General features: G+C 41.6%; 1 protein-coding gene across 1 annotated transcript in view; it reads right to left on the bottom strand.

Annotated features, from left to right (window-relative positions):
• Positions 1–18131, bottom strand: part of PITPNM3 (PITPNM family member 3) — a 151192-nt gene that overhangs the window by 30247 nt on the left and 102814 nt on the right. The window contains exons 5-6 of the mRNA XM_081346743.1: positions 10573–10649; positions 9512–9747 (exon numbers count right to left, since the gene is read on the bottom strand). Of these exons, the coding sequence (XP_081202869.1) occupies positions 9512–9747; positions 10573–10649 (313 nt within the window). The remainder of the gene's footprint in view (positions 1–9511; positions 9748–10572; positions 10650–18131) is intronic.

The raw sequence follows: 18131 nt of genomic DNA, 5'->3' as shown, positions 1-18131 counted from the left end.
TATTTCAGGGCTGCCACAAAGAGGAGGGGGTCAACCTATTTTCCAAAGTAACAGAAGGCAAGACAAGAAGTAACGGATGGAACTAATCAAGGAGAGAAGCAACCTAGAACTAAGGAAAAATATTCCTAATGGTGAAATCAATTAACCAGTGGAATGTCTTGCCTTCAGAAGTTGTAGATGCTCCATCACTGGAGGCTTTTAAGAAGAGACTAGACAGCCATCTGTCTGAAATGCTATAGGTCTCCTGCTTGAGCAGGGGGGGTTGAACTAGAAGACCTCCAAGGCCCCTTCCAACTCTGTTATTCTACGTCCTGTGTTTTAATTGGGAGCTGTTGAATACAACAGATGCTAGATTCTGAGCTGCATCCCTTCCCATTCCAATTTGAAGCTCTGGAGAGTACACCGTCAGCTGCCTTCAGCTGGAGAGGATGCCAAAGGTTCCAGAAAAATGCTCTTTTGAGCTCAGCCACTCATATTACTCCTCTCCATCTAACAAAGACAACAGCTGCAGGGCTTGGAACTTGGGAAAAGTTTTACAGAGCCCGAGAAAAGAACTTTAAGTTTACAGCTCAAAGGAAGATATAAAACAAAATAGGACAGCCCAGAAAAATAACCATCAATTTCCTGCTTTCAGATCAGGAACCTCTCAAGCAAAAATGTAGAGCAGCAAGATGAGGAAAAGTTGGTCAGGCACCTTGTCAGGAACTCTCTGCCTCCCATGCTGCCGACACAGGTTCGTGTAAAAAGCTACAATTGAGAAAATGAGCTCGAGTGACCGAAGCAAGCAAACTAGTAAAAAGCCATTATCAAACTTTTATAGGGGAAAATGATCCTCTGTCCAATGTACAGTGCAAAAAAATTCCACCCAGCTCATAAACACTGGGCACTGTTTTTCACCACACTATTTTAAATATTAAATGAGAGATATTATAAATTGTACCATGCCGGATTGGCTTGCTTATTTCAGGAAACGATGTGAATTTCAGCCTTCTTCAACTCTGTAGCTCTTAGTGCTTTCCCCTGTTTGCTCCATTCCAACCCTTTCAAAGCCTGCTGCTTTCCTGTTCCTGTCTTCTCCATTTTAACTTTCCTTCCCTCCCACTTCTTTTAGTCTTCTGTCCTTCCTCCCTGTCCTTCACTTTCCTCTTCCCTATAATTAAGGGCAGGGGTAGGCAACCTCGGCTCTTTTATGACTCGTGGACTTCAACTCCCAGAATTCCTGAGCCAGCTTGGCTGGCTCAGGAATTCTGGGAGTTGAGGTCCACGAGTCATAAAAGAGCCGAGGTTGCCTACCCCTGATTAAGGGGCTTAAGCAATGTCAGTAGGACATTGTACCCTTAAAAGCTTAATTACTGCTACAAAACCTCTTTGCTGCTTTCTATCAATAAATTGACCGTCTGTATTGTAATTCTGATAATCTCTCAATGATTAGTGGACTTTCAGATATCATCTGTAGTTCAAGGCATGTACCCGCTGAAATATAGCTCTCTGAGATCTATCAAGAAACAAAATATCCCTACAGTAACGATGACCATGCAGTAGCTCAAAACCCTGCAAAGTTTCGGTGGACAACTATATTATTTAAAACACATTTGGTCTATTAATTAAACAGGTTAATAATTAGCAATTAGTCTTCAAGGTAGACATTGCAAGGTGGGGAAAATACAGCCCTTCCCAGCAATAACACTTCTTCCCAAATACGGGTTCTAACCTAACTCCTCTTAATCAGAAATGGGCTGGAAATGTGAGAGTTGCAGTTGCAAGACCATCAAAAGCTACCATTCTAGGAAGGCTAATCCAATTCAGCTAAGACCTTCTCAGTTGCACTGAGCCACAGCATTGTATTTGTGCCCCCACAATGTTGTCTTCATTTTGTCCCCAGTCTACAAGTAAGAGCCTTAATTTGTCCTCTGCTATTCTGGGGTTAAAAGTAGCATTTCCATCCTTATTCTGAAATAACCAAGGGCTGCCTTGAAATGTAAAGGCCTGGTAGGGAGCAGAAGGAAAGGTGTGCCAGCAGGAAGGAAATGGAGTGAAAACTAGAGCAAGCATCCTAGGATATGATGGCTTTGAGAGGATACAGGCAGTGGCGTAGTGTGGGGGGTGCAGGGGGGGCCGGCCGCACCGGGCGCAACATCTGGGGGGGCGCGCTCGACGGCGCCGGGATCCGGCAGGGCGGAGGCACCGGAGCCCCAGCCGGGAAGGGCCTGACGCCCCACGGCGCGCCACACACACACACACACACAGAAACACACAGCGTGACTCCTCCTTCGGGCCGCTCCGCCTTCGCTCCGGCGCTGGACGGAAGCCTTCTCTCCCTCCTCCCCCCCCGCAAAGGAGAAGGCGGCTCCTGAGCGTGCACAGAGCGCGGCCCTCCTGCAAGCCCGGGGCTCCGCTGCGGAGGCTCTCCCAAGGCGCTCCCGGGGTTGCCAAAGGCGGGGGGGCGCGGCGGGGCTTGAAAGAGGGTGGATTTCCCGCGGGGGGAGGATCGCTGCAGCGTCTCTCCAGGGGTCCCTGCTCTGGAACGAAAGCTGCGTCGGCAGGTTGCCGATCCAACCGTGCATGCAGACTTTGGGGGCGAGAGGACGTGGTCGGGTGCGTGTGTGTGTGTGTGTGTGTGTTTGTGGGCGCGCCCGTGCTGTCTCTGTTCTGCAAAAGGCGCTTTTTTAAAAATAAAAAAATAAAAAATAAATAAATCCTGTCCTGCTGGAATGCAGAAAAGCAGCCCTCGCCCCCCCCCCATTAAAAGCTTGAACTCTTCTTCTGCCTTCAATCTCAGTTTCTGGAGCGCGAACAGGATTAAAAGACAAGGATGCGTTCGATTGGCTCAAGAGTGTGTGAATTTGACCGGACCCGGTGCGGGGAAAACGAGCGCTCAGATGCCGCCTTCCCCAAATTGGCCATAAACTGGGATTCGTTTCATGTCATTCAACCGGGGCTTCGTGAACGTCACAGAAACACACATTAACTGTGTCAAAACATTTCTCTCTCCAAACTCCCAAGCTACAGACTTTCCCTTTTATTTAAAGGGGGTTTGTTTGTTTGTTTGTTTTAAAAAAAACTGTTTTATTTAATAAACAGCGGTTTATTTAAAGACCACATTCACACAGCACCCTAATGGCAAACCAAACGTATCATTGGGGTGACATGACAGCAAAGAATGGTGTGTGTGTGTGTGTGTGAACATATACATCCAAAGCACCAGAAGGCAGGACAAGAAACAATAGATGGAAACTAATCAAGGAGAGAAACATCCTGGAATTAAGGAGAAACTTCCTGACAGTGAGGACAATTAATTAACCAGTGGAACAGCTTGCCACCAGAAATCGTGGCTGCTCCATCACTGGAAGTTTTTAAGAGGAGACTACTCAAATTGTATAGGGTCTCCTGCTTGAGCAGGGGGTTGGACTAGAAGACCTCCAAGGTCCCTTCCAACTCTCTTATTGTTATGGATGTGGATAAAGGTACAAAGAGAAGGAATGATAGTACCTCACTCGGAAACTCAGTTAAAGTTCCCAACTTTCTCCCTTCTGTCTGCTCCTAAGTCTTCGGCACCCAGCCTGGTCCGCTGACTTTGAATGACTGAAACTTTTGCTGGCAGGATGCTAAACCAACAGGTAAAGCTCAATTCCCTTACGTCAGACTGACTGGCAGTCAGGTAACAACTGCAGCCGCCGCACCTGCGGCTGCTTGCTGCTGCTGCTCCTCCTCCTCCTCCTGCTGTATTGACTCTCTGCGGCCACTCGGTTCCCCCTGCAGGAGGCGATCGGGACCGCCCCCCCGACACACGTCGCCAGCAGCAAGAGTTTCCAGCCAGCTGGCGAATCTTTGGGGTGAGGTGCCAAAGAGAAGGAGGCGGCTTGGCTTGGATAAGCAGCGTCTGGGCAGAAAATAGGTCGGGCGCCGCAGCAAGTATGAATTCCTGGGGTTCAGCCTAAGCAGGCAAAGCTGCAGGGTGGGTTGGTTGGCTTTTCCGGCTTTGGAATAACCTTGGGAAGCTGAGGCATTGTAAGTTGGAAGTCATTGTTTGTCGCCTAACATGTTGGGTCAACCCCACGCCACATGCTAAGCCATAAACCGTGGTTGGTATCCAGGGTTTAGGACAAGATGGAGAAAACTAGCCAATTGTGGGATCATAAATCTTGATGAAGCCCATCATCGCTCCATGTGATGTATGCACTCAATCTACAAACGTAGTCCAAGCCTATTCACATCTGTTGTAAGGTCATTCTCTCGTGGGGTTTATCCTGACGTCCACTAAGAGTGGAACAAACATGCCCCATTAACCATTTTCAATGCCATGTCCTCTCTTTGTCTCATCCTAAATCACAGCTGAGGCACCTTAAAGTTGCCTTGTTTCAGTTTTAAACTAGCATTTTCCCTCTTCTCCAGAGACCCTTTTTTGCCTTGAACCTAACTCAGGGGTAGGCAACCTTGGCTCTTTTATGACTCATGGACTTCAACTCCCAGAATTCCTGAGCTAGTGGAAGAGACTCGAGTGCTAAAATCCACAGGTTAGGGGGCGCAAATTACTTGCCTTGCCCCGGGTGCTGACAACCCACGCTACGCCACTGGATACAGGATCTATGAGTGCCTTATGACTACAGGTAGGGAGAAAAGGGAAAGAAGAACTCTGTTGATGGGACCTGCAGCATCAGACTTCCCTCTTCCATGCTGCAAAAGAATGGCCAAAGTTGCAAAGTAGTATTCTTTTTCCCCACCTGATTATATTATGCCAACTCACAAGGGAAATGGCTCAGTTAGGAGCACATTCAAATCCACTGTTTCACTTCATCAGAGAAATTCTGCAAGACATCAGCCAGGCTTTCCAGGAAGACATTTGAGGGCTGGAACAGATGTTCCCAAATTTAACTCTGCAGGGTTAAATGAATACACACAACTACTGCTTAAGATGTGGCGAGAAACACTAATTTAGGGAGTTTTGAAAAGGGGCTTCCACAAACTGACACAGAGAAGAAACTGGCCTATGAACATCTATCCACAAAAGCTAAGTTAGAAGATTCAGAAGCAATCTTCGGAAAATCTGAATGCGTTATATTAATAAATAAGAGAAGATGGGCAAAGACACTGAACTGACTAATGTTAGAAACAGAGTCCTTGGCTTTTGTTGGAGCACAGTCTATGCCACGGCTTTTCAACTTTTTCACCCATTGTACCACTTTTAGGATATGGAAACATCTGGGTACAACCAGTTGCCTAGCAAATTGTCCAAAACTTGATGACCAAAAAAAAGGGAAAAAAGTGATGAAGTATAGGTAGTCCTCGATTTACAACAGTTCGCTTAGTGACTGTTTGAAGTTACAATGGCACTAAAAACGTGTCCCCCAAGCCACAGCTGAGCAAGACACCTGCCTGCCCGCCCGGCAGTGCTCTTCCTCCTGTCCAAGGTTTTCATTGTTGTGAGCATTTCTGTTGAGGGTTGGCAGCGGGGGTGGGGTGGGGGTGTTTGGTTTTTATTTCCCCTCCCCTCTGCTGGGTGGTTGCAGCAGGTTTTGGTCACTTCACATGACCCTGGGACACTGTGACCGTCATAAATATGAAACAGTTGCCAAGCATCTGAATATGAATCACAAGACCCTGGAGATGCTGCAACATTCCAGCTGATCGGTGCTTCTTCTGGGCTCAGCAGAAGTGCCAGGATCAGCACCGACTCCAGCTGGAGCCTGGCGCTGATCCTGGCACTTCCAATGAGCCCTGACAGCCCCGAAGAAGCGTTGATCCTGGCGCTTCTGCTGAGCCCTGACAGCCCTGCAGCTCCAGCTATCTTTTGCTCAGGTTTGTGCGGTGCTGCCACCGGTTCAGCTCACTCCCCTCCCCCGCTACCACTTTTCTAGGATGGTCGCGTACCACCTGCTAGGTGCTAATGTACCACAGGTGGTACCCGTACCACTGGTTGAAAAGCCCTGATCTATGCTATCTCCTCTTAGAAGCACATTTTTTTTTGAAAACAGCAAAAAAGAACTCTGGGATAGTCTGGAAATTATTTTGGCTCTAAATATCAAATGGGGTGGTGTGATGATCCAGCAGTTAAGATGCTGGGCTTGTCAGCTAGCAAGCCCAGGTTTAAGACCCGAATGTGGCATAACAGATGAGCGCCAATCTAGTTTCTGCCTACCCAGTAGTTCGAAAGCATGCAAATATGAATACATAAATAGATACCACTTTGGTGAGAAAAAAAAACAGTCCTCCGCAATGTCATGCTGGCCACATGGCTGTGGAAACGTATTCAGGCTCATGGCCTTGACATGGAGATGAGCAACTGCGCTCTACAGTTGACAACTAGCTAAGTAAAAACTGCAGAGACTCCTTTCCTTTCCTAAATATTCAGTATGTAAATGACAGAGGGTTAAAGACAGAAAGATTCAAAGAAATTCCAAGCCTAATAGCTCTTTTCAATCTGACATACTCCAGGAAGGTTGGACTGAAGTTTCCATTTAACCTGGATAGTGTTTCCAAATGTAGGGGAATATAACAACAGCAATAGTAATTTATTAAATTTATATAGAGTCTGTGGATTTGTGAGCCTCCTTATCTAAGAACCTTCCTCTGATGATACTCCCCATTCAAGGCAATCTGCTCACTTTAATTATATGTACAGTATAGCTATGCTGAAGATTGTCTCATTTTAACTGAAGGATGAACATTAATTTTTCAAAGGAGAGAAAGGTGGTTTGGTTTTGTTCAACATCCTGCTAATTATCTCTGTATTAACTGGTGCAGGATCAATTCTTCCTTCTCCTATTCTTTTTTCCCCCCTCCTGGAATAGTCGCCAGGTGATGTCACAGAGATAAACAACAAAATGAATCTGATTATACGAGGCTGATGAATGCAAACAAAGCAAGATTGAAAGGCAAATGTAAGAGAAAGACAGTGCCAATGAAACGGACAAAAACAGAAGAAGCAGTTTTGGTTCAATTCCAGTTGACCGCAGCCTTATAATTTTCAGAATATAAATGATGTCTCTCACCTCTGAAGATAGCAGAGCATCATTTTCTCTAGGCCTTTTGTCAAACTGACCTGGGACATACTGGTAATACCAGGGCTTTTTTTCTCATAGAACACTCAGAACTGAGTTCCAGCACCTTTTTTGGATGGAACCTTGTAGGGTAGGCAAGGTGGATTGTATGACATGTGTGAGTTCCGGCACCTTTTTCTTTTACAAAAAAAAGCACTGGGTAATACTGACCACTTTACAATCTCTGAACACAGAGGATCTCCAGAATGACATGATGAAAGCTATTTACAATGCTGTTTAACTAAATTAATGTCTCCAAAGACACAGAAGAAAACAGCAATTACAGCAGGAGCTATATTTTGACAGAGGAGCCAGCTCACTTAGTGCCAATTATATTGTTGTAACTAATGAAGTGAAGGTAGGAGAACAGAAAGTTTTCATTCTGCTTCTGAATTCATTTCATAGTTGATGCAAAAACCAACACACTAATTGTTTGAAAGATTCTAATTATATCTGACGTTTTATATATTTAATCAGCAGAACTTTCATATGAACCAAAGTAGGAGGAAATAATTATTGCTCGGCAAAGAAATAGAATGTTTCAATTTTCAAGTACAACCACTTATAAAATCTGGGTTGTAGGCCATTCAAGCATGCAAGGAATTAATCAACAAGACATTTTCTTCCTCCTGCTGAGAATCACAGAAGTCCTCAGCTTTCCTGAAAATCAGCAGGGAGAGGGCACTTGACTAATTCCTTAGCCCCCTGCATTCATGGGGTCATTAGCTTCCCTCCTCCAGCTTTTTTTCTGAGCAATTAACACATTTCCATGCTTCCGTCATGAGTTTATTATTCTGCTTTCATAGAGTTCAATTGGTAAGTTGGCAATAGGTACATAAGCAAATATCTTGGTGGACACATAATCAATTCTTGCTATAGCATGTAAAGTAAATTTAAAAATCTGCATGCCAAAGAACAGATTGTCTATAATTATCCAAGATACAGAAAGATGGCCATAAATTTTATTTCTATGGCTATAGAGTTTTATTACATATGTCTAATTTCTGGGAGCTTATTGTGCAACGTACAATCTTTGAGATCTAATAACTTAATGCGTACTTATCCACCTTTTCTTTGAGGGCACAAGTTGCCATATGGGGAGATCTCCCCTATGTTTATCCCCAGAACAGTTTTATCTGCCAGGCTTGCTATGGTAAGAATAAGAAGAAAAAATTATTCTTAATGTTTAGATAACAGATGTTGGAGGGGCATTCTGAGAATTGGGTACCAATTCCAATTGTTTTCCATTTCCATGATGTATGCTTCTCATTCTATCTCTGAAAAAGAGGGAGATGGAAGAATCTATTTTAAACTACTAATTAGTTGAGGTCTTTGGATCCTCTTTGCTGAGCAGAAGTTAGAATACTCTTACCCCCTACCCCACCCCAAGGAAGACAATGGAAGAGATTCTTTTGCAATTAGAAAGAGGCATTTGGCTCTCCTTGTTCCAAAAAGCTGAAGAATTTTGCTACCATATTTTCCCCTTGGAGGGGAAGTGAAAATCCTGATTTAAACTGAATCCTTTATGGGAGGAGGAGGGAGCAAAGGGACCCCACAAGAAAAGGGGATCCCATCCAAAATATGGGTATTTAAAATGATCAGATATAAGAATGTAACATGAATCAATTAATGTATTGTTCCAAGAATTATTCCAGTACCTCAACTTTGCTTTTGTTGAAAGCACACACATGGGGTTTTTAAAGAGAGAGAGGGGGAGCACAAAGCGCATTCAAGAACAAGAGGCTGAAAAGCTCAGTGTTTCTGTTCCCAGATGATGTGACACTCCAGATGAAATAGAACTGAACCCTTTGCTAAATTCCTCCTTTTCTCTGGAAAGGATTTATCAGTGTATATCAATCCCCTGGACTGTCCCTACCATTCCTACCTGGTGGCTTTATGTTAAGAAAGTTGTTTTTTTAAAGTTTCCCACAGAACAAAATAAATATTCCCTAAACCAATTTCAGAAGTGCAGTATTCAGCAATATTTTTTCTCAGCAGTGGCATTTTATTTTACAGAGCTTTATGTTTTATTTCAAAAGCTCAGCTCATAGTTTGAGATACATGTAACTAAGCTGAGAAAATTCCCTGTAGGAATCTCAGAAAGCCAGAGGCACTAAAAAAAAAAAGAATAAACCGATACAGCCTGAGCCACCTGTGGCCACAGTTGAAAACAGAACTTTTCTTACATTCCCATTTATATACAATGTCACTATTTAGTACTGTTGCTATTTCTTCTGTTTATTAATCTGTCATTTCTAATCCAGCAATGCTTCACACTTCGTACTTCTCTCACAATAGTAGCTAACAAGGCAAGCTGTTCTTATTCCCACTTCTCAGGTGGAAATACGCATGGAGGAAGAATAGTTTACCAATAGGTATATCTCATTTCCTTTCCCAAAAAATGTCAGATAGCCTATTTCCTAGTTCACTGAAATATGTAATATGATAATGAAGAAGGAAGGAATAGAACTCACTTTGCCATGAGGGAGAAGGCTTCAGAGCAGACAGCTGGACAGGGAACAAGTCGGATTACAATATGGCCAAGTGAGGAAGGGAAGTGGGCCTGGGTCACTTTTTCAAATACAGATGTGAAGGTGTTAACATCAGCCATCTTGCTGCTGGGCTCCCCTGTTCCAGTATCTAGGATGTTGCCCCCATGAAGGACAAGAATCAGGACACGTGTTCTGCAGTTGCACAACTGACTTCCTTCCTGGAGAGGGAGACAAAAAGAAACCAAATGATTTGAGGAGAAGGCAGCCTTGTTTTATGCTACATTTATGAGAAAAAGAGCAAAACTCAGATATCGGGAATCAGTAGTCCTAGATTATTCACGGGCTCTCACTCAAGAGAAAGTGGAGGGTGGAATTGCAGAGAGGAATTTATTATTTTCTAGTGCATTTTGCCATATTAGAAAAAGCTCAAGTCTACAGATTAAAAGATAATTTGTAACTATCGTTAATGTTTTTATTGTGTGCTGCCTAGAATTGCTTTTTTTCTGAGATGGATGGCTATATAAATATGATTTGATTGATAAATAAATAAAATGTTTAAAATTAAAAATAACAAAGCCATGGATGTCTCTCTGTTCTGTTTTCTCAGTAACAGAATCAAATCCCAATACATGGACGAAGGTTGTGATTAGAACAGTTAGCTAAATAACAGCCCAGCAAATGTAATTTTGGAGTCAAAGATAATTTTGGCTGCTGAGAATCAAAAAATTACACCCCCCCTGATGCATTATAACATCTGAGATTTTGGAGCATGTTCATAGCAAAATCCTAAGAGTCATTTAAGTGAAGATGGGTAGTATAAAAATATGATGAATAAACAAACATTCTAAAAATCTCAGTACTGTATTGCAATTAGATCAAGAGTTTCCAACTTTAGCAACTTTAAGACCTGTGGACTTCAATTACCAGAATTCCCCAGCCATTATTTTGGGAGTTGAGGTCCACAGGTCTTAAAGTTGCCATAGGTGGGCACCTCTGCTGTGGATGCAGAAGCTGCCTGAAGCATGATCCAGATAGTAATTCACCTCAGGGTCCTCATGGATTTCAATGCTGCCCTGTGCAGGATAGCGATGTTTCCTCAGAGAGGCTCTGTACAACTCCCCTAAAAGATAAAAGAAGAGGAATATTACCTTTTTGCTTTCAATGTTTCAATTACCAACAGCTGTGAAGCAGATTGCTGCATTATTTATATGAATCTTGAGGCAAGATCTAAATAGCTATGGTTTTGTAATTCTGACATCTCAGCCAGTGAATTGACTCTATTCCAGGGCACCCATTTCCAGTCAACAGTAGTCATTCTGTCTTGTCCTCAACTGAGTTCTTGTAAAAAAAAAAAACACTGGGAAATGCTACTGGTTATTGAGTGGAAGATTTTCTCTGGCCATTCATGAGTGCCTATGTTATGGAACAGTGTTTTATTTATTCGTGAGATCTATATATCCTGTCTTTTCTCCAGAAAACCAATTATATCCTAACTAATGCTAATTTTATCCTACTGGCCACAAAGTAGGTTAGGCTGAGAAAAAAATGACCAGCCAAAAGTCAAGTAATGAACTTAGCTAAATGCAGTTTGAACTTGGACTTCCCCTGCTTTGGTAGTATTGCTGTTAACCACCTTTTTTCACAATCTTCATCTGAAAGCATCAGTTGTCACCAGTTCAATTTATTACCAAAAGTGGCCATAGCATTGATTGCTTTATTGTTTCAAACCAGCAAATGACCTTGCTTAGCAGCTCATGTAGATGTTGAATAAAATAGGATAGAGAGTTGTAATCTGTGGCATCCCACAAAGAAAGGACCTAAGAAGCAACCTCTCTTCAACCAACATTGACTAAAACTGGTCTCAGGGAAATAAGAGAACTATCATAAAATAGCACTCCTACCATACAATGGTACCCCAACCTCTAGAACTGGTCCCAAAGGATGCTATAGTCAACAGTACCTCAAGCTGCTTAGAAATCAAGGAGCACAAGGATGGATGCACCATCTCCATCCTGACTCTACCACAGGTAATCTACAAGCTTAACCAAGTCTGTCTCCATACTAAATTCCACCCTGAAACTCAATGCCTCCTTAAGTAACACCAGCTGCCTGCAATTAGTGCAGGTTCGCATCCCACCAGGTTCAAGGTTGACTCAGCCTTCCATCCTTCTGAGGTGGGTAAAATGAGGACCCAGATTGTTGGGGGCAATAAGCTGACATTGTAATAATGCCACTTGGGGGGGACGACGAAAGCCCTAATAAGCAGGCATATACATAGAATGAAGGCTATTGCTAAGCACATTTGATTTGTGCTTAGATTGTAAGCCGCACTGAGTCTTCGGAGAAGGGCGGGATATAAATGGGATTAAAATAAATAAAATAAAATAAAACTGAGTATAGAAAATCTGTTTCCTCCAGAGTTTGTATCAACTTCATACCAAGTGGCTTTTCAACAACCTTCCTTTAAAAGAGGGAAGTTATTTAAAATCATTCGGTTCAAGTACGGCCTCTTGAGAAGGGGATGCATTATTGGTTTCTTCAAGGAAGGGATATCACCTCTCCTTCAAAGAGGCTGACACCATCGAAAAGCATTCAGTCATAGATCACCTCCTTAGCTGCTTTCAAACCTAGGAAGATCCTTGGTCCAATAACTAGGTGGCCAAACTAAAAGCACAGAGAACCCTGCCTATTTTCTCAGGAGTTACTGGTTCAAACACATCCAAAATCACATCACAAGTCTGGGCCTTAGCCTCCTGGCCAGAGCTACACAGTTGGAGTTGATCTCTTTATCCACCAAGGAGCCATAACAGGTCTGAAGATGTTTCTGCTACTTTACCCCTCCCTACCCAGAAGGGACTGATCACTCTGAATAGGGCTTTAGGTCTGTTCCTCTGGGACACACCTGATGATTCAAATAAAAGATTATTTTTTTAAAAAAAAAAGCAGAAAAGAATCAGTATACAAATGTGATAAAAACTCAAATTGCCGCAGGCACAGATGGCAGTGTAATCAAAAAAAGCCATCGAAAGGGCTAGTAAATGGGTGGGGAGCAGGAGTGTAAAGAAAACAGAAAATTTTCATTACCTGCTGAAATAAAGCTGATTATATGGCAAATTATGTTTTTCTATTTGCAAGAAAAGCTTTAATGAGGAAAAATTATAATTGAGGCTTAGCAGGACTCAAAAGAACTTCTCAGGTAAGGTTTCAGATTTTTACCAGCTTTCCCTGGCAATCTTATTTATACTGCTATTACTGCAATTCATGCTAATTACATCATTAAGCAAACTATAGGAACAAAGGAGGCAAAAATCAAATCTTGCACAGAAGGTGACATTCAGCATACATAATAGCTCACTATTCAAATAGCAAAGGGTGGGTGGGTGTTGATTGGATGTATAATTTAACAATATAGATTTGAGAAAAATCTGCATGAAAATTGGACATATTTTGAAACAAGTTAGAAACAGCAAGATGATAGAAAATCCTATCTACCAAGAACTCTCCTATCTATATTTACCACCAAGTAATCTTGTGACATTTTGAAATCTAACCCACATATTATGATCACAACGTTCATGGATCTAGGAAAGTTTATAATGTACCAAATCTGTTACTCTTTAAAATGGCATAAGATTTCTGTTTTACTCCTACCTCTCCTAAAATTGCTTTGCAATTCTTTGACTTTCCAGATGAGTTCTACTATGTGATTTCTTTTTTAAAAAAGCACCAAAGGTTTTGAAAAGCAAAGCTTAGGATAGGACAGACACTTGAAGAAGTATGTGGTAGGGTTCTCCATAGGGAAACACCTGTGTTTGTCTAACATCCCTATACTCATCATCAATATATTTTAAGTTTTTTTCTTGAATAAGGACTGATGTTATGAACTCCAAATTAAGACTGAGCTTTAGATATCCCTTGAAATTGTCTTGTTTAAAAAGTACATATTAATACTAACATTGCCCAGTTCTTCATCAAGTAAGGGGAAGATCTCACTCATTTTTGCAAATTAGAAGAATCTGCTTGATTAATGTAACCTTCATGAATATAATTTTAAAAACACACAGCCTAAGACAGTCTAGCCCTACATCCTATTTTGTCCGAGTAGCCAGCTAACAACCCCCAGAGAAACCCGCAAGCAGGATATGAGAACAATAACTTCTTCCAGTGTTCTTTACTAAAATATGTCTCTGATACTAGATCATGACTGGCAGCTACTGACAGCTCTTTCTGCTATGAATACAAATGACTATTGAGTAGGTGGTTATTATCACATATTGTGCAGTGAATTACATGGATTGCACCCTGTATGAAAAAGTTCCTTTTTTGTTATGTCCTGAAACTCCTTTCATTCAGGTTCACTACAGATTTTTTTTATTAATAACTACAGTGTTTTGGCCAATCAAGGCGGAATAATTAGTCCAAGGTACAACTAGCCTATCAGATAGTAAAGTTTGTCCTAATGTCCAGTCACAACTGTTTTTGGCTTGAGTGCCAGCTCCTTATCCCATTTCTGTCAAAAAAGAGCTAAGCCTTAAATTTGCTTCCTGAAAGAATCTAAACCAAAGATCCCCAATCTTTTGGGCACCAGGAACCTGGTTCCGTGGAGAGAGGTTTTTCTGTGGACTGGAGAGTGTGTGGTTTTGTGTGCTGCCTGCATCTCACAGATGGGTTTTTGCTTGTTTCTGCAGACCAGTTGCTGGCATGCTGCGGCCCAGTACTGGTCCATGGACCGGGGGTTGGGGACCCCTGATCTAAACAAACAGATGAGCGCTAGTGTGCATACCACAATATGGAACCAATGTGATTACTTCTGGGTCATATATGTTCACTTGTCAGCCTGTCGAAGAGACCAGATAACTGAATTGCAGGGGTATGCTAAAAAGAGAGAAACTATCCTGAATCAGAAAGTGGAGATCCAATGTAATATTCCAGGGTGAAAGTAGACACTCAAACTTTTAATGCAATTATAGATGACCAGGTATTCCACTACTAACATTACCAGAAAATATCTCTGCTAGGGAGAAGAATTGTAAGATGCCCAAAGTCACTTGGCTATAAAAGTTGAGTGAATGAATGAATGTGAAAGAGTGAATGGATGGATGGATGGATGGATGGATGGATGATCTAAGCTGCTGAAAGGTAGCATACTTCCATTACTGAAGAGGATTTTAGGACTGATAAAGCCACAAGTAACAAAATTGTTTTATGGAGTTCTGCCTCAATAAAATCCCCCAGTTAAATTTGGATGAATTTCAATTGAGTAAAAGCAAAGGGTTCCATGGAAGAGAAGGAAAACAGCTATTCACTCTCTGGTTAAGCAAGACTGTGTTACAAAGGAACAAATGACTAAACCAATCCCCAACATGAAAAACTGTTCAGACCCTGATGCATTTCCTTATTTTACATTTCCTTATTTTACACTATCTGGAAGGAACAATTTAGAACTGGCTATGAATATTTACTGAAAAAGAAAATTCAGACTGGAAAGCTCCTACCTACACAGTCACATATGGATGCCATAAACCCGCATAGAAATTACGTATGCTTTGATCAATATGGGGAATCTTGTTTGGAACTTGTAGAAAACAAGACTGTATATATTAGTTTATATACTTAATTTCCTATTTTTTCCTATTGTTAAATAGACAATTCTTAACAATTATATAAGAACTGTACGACACGGATATAATATTTATTATATGGTTAGTGCATAAAAGCTGTATATTCATTCCCATATTCATTTTTTAAATGAATATTTTTTTAAAAAAAATCAGCATGCAGCTTCTACAGATTTTTGTTTCCAGTAAGTGGATGGGAACTCAATCCCAGTTGAGACTACTATATGCAGAGGCGATGGGGCAGTGTGTGCTGCACAAAAAACATGTTGTGTAGTTCAGCTCTGCAGTCCTTAAAGAAAGAAGTTCTCTGGAGACATGCATGTACTTACTCTATTCCCTTGTTATTTTCTTCTTCCCTCAGTCTGTGTGCTAGACAATAGCTACTGGGGAATAAGAGATACCTGGCATTGCAGGATTCAGCTTCATGGAAATACTGGACCCTAAGAGTTATTTTCATTATTCTGGTTCAGAAATCTCCAGTTAAAGGAACTCTTGACTCACTATGTTTCATGGCAAAAATAATTTGCAATCGGAAGATACATATTTAAAAAACTAGTTTTAGTAGGCCCAAGGGATTGAGGCTGAGACATTTTTGTCTGTCTGTTCTGAAGCACAAATTACATTTTGAGAGCCATCCCTCCCATTTGAAAATCAGGTATTAGAGAATGCTGGAGTGATAGGATTTCTGTTTAAGAAATTTGAACTGATTTCATTCCAGATCATATCACTGCCTAGATCCCAACTACAGAGTGGAATGTTTTCTGGAGAATGCATAGGAGACAGTTGCTCTCCCTTTTGCTTATGCCAATCAAACATTCAACAAAACGAGCTTTTAAAGGTATTGGAATACAATTGCTGGAAATCAGAAAAGATTGCTGTTTTCAATACAGGAGGCAGTGTGAACAAAAAACAGTCACGTTTTCCTTGAGATTTGAACAAGTTTAGACTGTGTTTTCAACAGGTTCTCCTTAAAGCATAAACATCTGTAAGCCACCCAGCATCACCTCTGGTAAATAAAGCAACTCAGATAGCCCTTGGCATGGCAGTTACTAATATAAAAAGGGGTTGTCAGGACAGCCGCCATGATCAACCATGAGATGGAGAACATTTTAATGCTTCTTTAAAACGTATGTTTTTACACTGTCCTATACTTACCAATGAATGAATGAATGAATAAACCTTTATTGTCAAAGTACAACCATGTATACATTGAGATTGGCTGAGCCTCCCTTCGTGCCCCCACCCCCAACTCACAGTGACAACGAACCCTCCATCTCATTACACCATGTGAGCTAATTGCACAACACACCGGCCTCGCAAGTCAATCTATACTTACCAAGTTCTGGGAGAAAGCAATAGATTAAATAAATATTTATTTTTTATTTTAATCCCATTTATATCCCGCCCTTCTCCGAAGACTCAGGGCGGCTCACAATCTAAGAAGCACAAATCAATGTGCTTAGCAATAGCCTTCATTCTATGTATATGCCTGCTTAGTAGGGCTTTTGCCCCCCCCAGCGGCATTATTACAAAGTCAGCTTATTGCCCCCAACAATCTGGGTCCTCATTTTACCTACCTCGGAAGGATGGAAGGCTGAGTCAACCTTGAGCCTGGTGGGATGCGAACCTGCACTAATTGCAGGCAGCTGGTGTTACTTAAGGAGGCATTAGCCCACTGCGCCACCAAGGCTCCTTATGATTGTGCAATGAAAACTAAAGTTTTCAGAGGATGTGTAGCTATGTGTCTTGATAGATGAACTTGGCTGCCTCCACTGAGGACATATGGAGAAAGGGAACAATGAAGTGAACTTTTCCTTTAGAGAAGGATATGGGTCAGATTTCAGAAACCTATCAAGTATTTATTTACTGGCCTGGTTCATGCACTATAATAAGCCAGATATAATAGTATAGATTATTTTGTATGAAGGCAACCAATTATACTTCATTTAATGAATCACAATTAAACAAAGTATGCTTTAGTGCACTATGTAGATCCAGTCATTGCATCTAGGAAGAATAAAGATCACTTGCTATCCTTGCTTACATTTGGCATAGCAAGAAATAATGGCTGAGAAAGCTTATGCTGCCTACTGTAAAAAGGCTGCAGAATGACAGAGTCCATAAGTAGTTCTGGAAAATGACAGACGTGCTTATCTTTCATCCCTGAAGAATTTGCCAAAATGCTGTATTTAACCAGAGCAACTAAGTACATTCAGACTCACATGGGAACGAAAAATTGGGCCTCAACACCTTTCAAATCTGTTTTTTTAATGCCAACATCTGAGGAAGTGCCATCTCAGTAAAAGGAGAGAAGGAAAAGAGACACTTCCCATTTTCACATTCCCATAAAAAGTTGTCAGTTTTCTGCCATCTGTTGCACTGTTGTTAGCTGTTTATAATAACAAATCTGTTACAGAGAAATAAACTTATGCATAGCTGCTGGCATATGCTTCCTATTAGCAAGTGGTCATAAAAGTATTTTAAACTAGAAAAGGATTGAGATCCTAAAGGTTTGCAAAAACAGAAAATGCCACGCAAGGGGGCAAAGTTTGTAGGCTCACTTGATTTGAGTATTTTTTATTTATTTATTTTTATTTTAATCCCATTTATATCCCGCCCTTCTCCGAAGACTCAGGGCGGCTTACAATTTAAGCACAAACCAATGTGCTTAGCAATAGCCTTCATTCTATGTATATGCCTGCTTAGGGCTTTCCCACCCCAAGCGGCATTATTACAAAGTCAGCTTATTGCCCCCAACAGTCTGGGTCCTCATTTTACCTACCTCGGAAGGATGGAAGGCTGAGTCAACCTTGAGCCTGGTGGGATGCGAACCTGCACTAATTGCAGGCAGCTGGTGTTACTTAAGGAGGCATTAGCCCACTGCTCCACCAAGGCTCTTGGTAAGTACCTTCATGTTGAGATCACAGAAAAGTAACAAAGGAGAGGATGCCCTATTTGACAATACTGAAGTTACACGGGGTTAG

Source organism: Vipera berus, assembly GCF_964194415.1.
Source record: "Vipera berus genome assembly, chromosome: 1".
NCBI lineage: Eukaryota > Metazoa > Chordata > Lepidosauria > Squamata > Viperidae > Vipera > Vipera berus.
Note: the sequence above shows the minus strand (reverse complement) of the source record. Positions and strands in the feature narration are given on the sequence as shown.